The sequence below is a fragment of the Telmatherina bonti genome (assembly GCF_933228915.1).
Source record: "Telmatherina bonti genome assembly, chromosome: 23".
NCBI classification, from domain to species: domain Eukaryota; kingdom Metazoa; phylum Chordata; class Actinopteri; order Atheriniformes; family Telmatherinidae; genus Telmatherina; species Telmatherina bonti.
Genome location: NC_136632.1, coordinates 19,049,368 through 19,050,546, shown reverse-complemented (window position 1 = coordinate 19,050,546; position 1,179 = coordinate 19,049,368). Strand labels below are relative to the sequence as shown.

Below are 1,179 nucleotides of genomic sequence, written 5' to 3'. Positions count from 1 at the left end.
ATGCACAAACATGTTTAGGTTAAATTAACCTTTTTTTTAATTGGTTTTCAAAGGAATCAGTTTAGAAAACACAAACATTTTCAGCCACTCCTGTCCACTGTTGTTCACTTTTCAATAACCACAGCATGTTTATATCCCACCCAACAACATGGCACATGTAACACATCTATATTCAGATGTGATTTCAGGATTATACTTTTGACTTTTAAAGCCTTTTGCTGCCTTTCACCCTACTATTCATCAGACTTTATGCAACCATATCAGCCTGTTAGAGGTTTGAAATGCTCTGCAAAAGACTTTTAAGTTAGAGACTTGATGAAGAGCAGAGTTGACGGGGCATTTGCAGTCAGAGCCCCCAAACTGCAATAAGCTGCAAGAAGAAATCACATCGCTGAAGTCAGCGTCCCATTTTAAATCTCTTCTTAAAATATACATTTATAGAAGACCCATTCCTGAATTTAGCTGATACTCCTACTTATATTTATTGAAAGAATTACTGTTTTACCATTTTTTCCAAATTTTGTAGTTGTTTTTTTTTTTTTTTTTCAAAGTTGATTGCATGGGACAGAATACCGTTGTTCTAACAGATTACCACATATCATGTGTGCATCGTAAAAGCTGTGGCGTTTAATGTCATTTATCTTTCATCAATCTCAGGAAGTTTTTTCTGCAGAATACGGCCTCACCTACGATACTGACATGCAGCTTCTTGTGTGGGAATTTCTTTCCAAGCTGGAAAAACTTCTGCCTGTGCCAGACCTCAGTCAGGTAGGAACTGACATCATACATGCCTGAGTAATGAAATACTTGATTGCATTAATTAAAAGGAGGTTTGATAATACCAGTGTCATTTTCAGGATGATAATACAACTTATAAAGCCAAGAGTGTTAAAACGTCTTTTTAGGAAAGACGTTAACTCTCTACTTTGGACAGCAAACACTCCAGATCTCAGTGTGGTCACAAATTTATGCAGGAAATTGAAAAAGAAATCCTCCCATTTCCTCTATGATAAAGTTTCATTCAGCAAAACTTCTCTGTCTTGTCAACTGCTGTACGATAAAAATCTTTTGTTAAGTTGTTGGGGTTTTTTCTCACATCATAATTTGTCCCTCTGCTTCATCTAGGGAAAAAATTTACCTTTATTTTATTTTAGTTTAGTTTATTTCAAAGCCAGCATG

At 35.5% G+C, this 1,179-nt stretch overlaps 1 protein-coding gene across 1 annotated transcript in view; it reads left to right on the top strand.

Moving 5' to 3' along the window:
- The window catches only part of LOC306773374 (uncharacterized protein), a gene marked incomplete at both ends in the record, with an annotated part of 5,411 nt that overhangs the window by 2,016 nt on the left and 2,216 nt on the right, over window positions 1–1,179 (top strand). Inside the window, one exon of the mRNA XM_079263162.1 lies at window positions 658–768. Within this exon, the coding sequence (XP_079119288.1) occupies window positions 658–768 (111 nt within the window). The remainder of the gene's footprint in view (window positions 1–657; window positions 769–1,179) is intronic.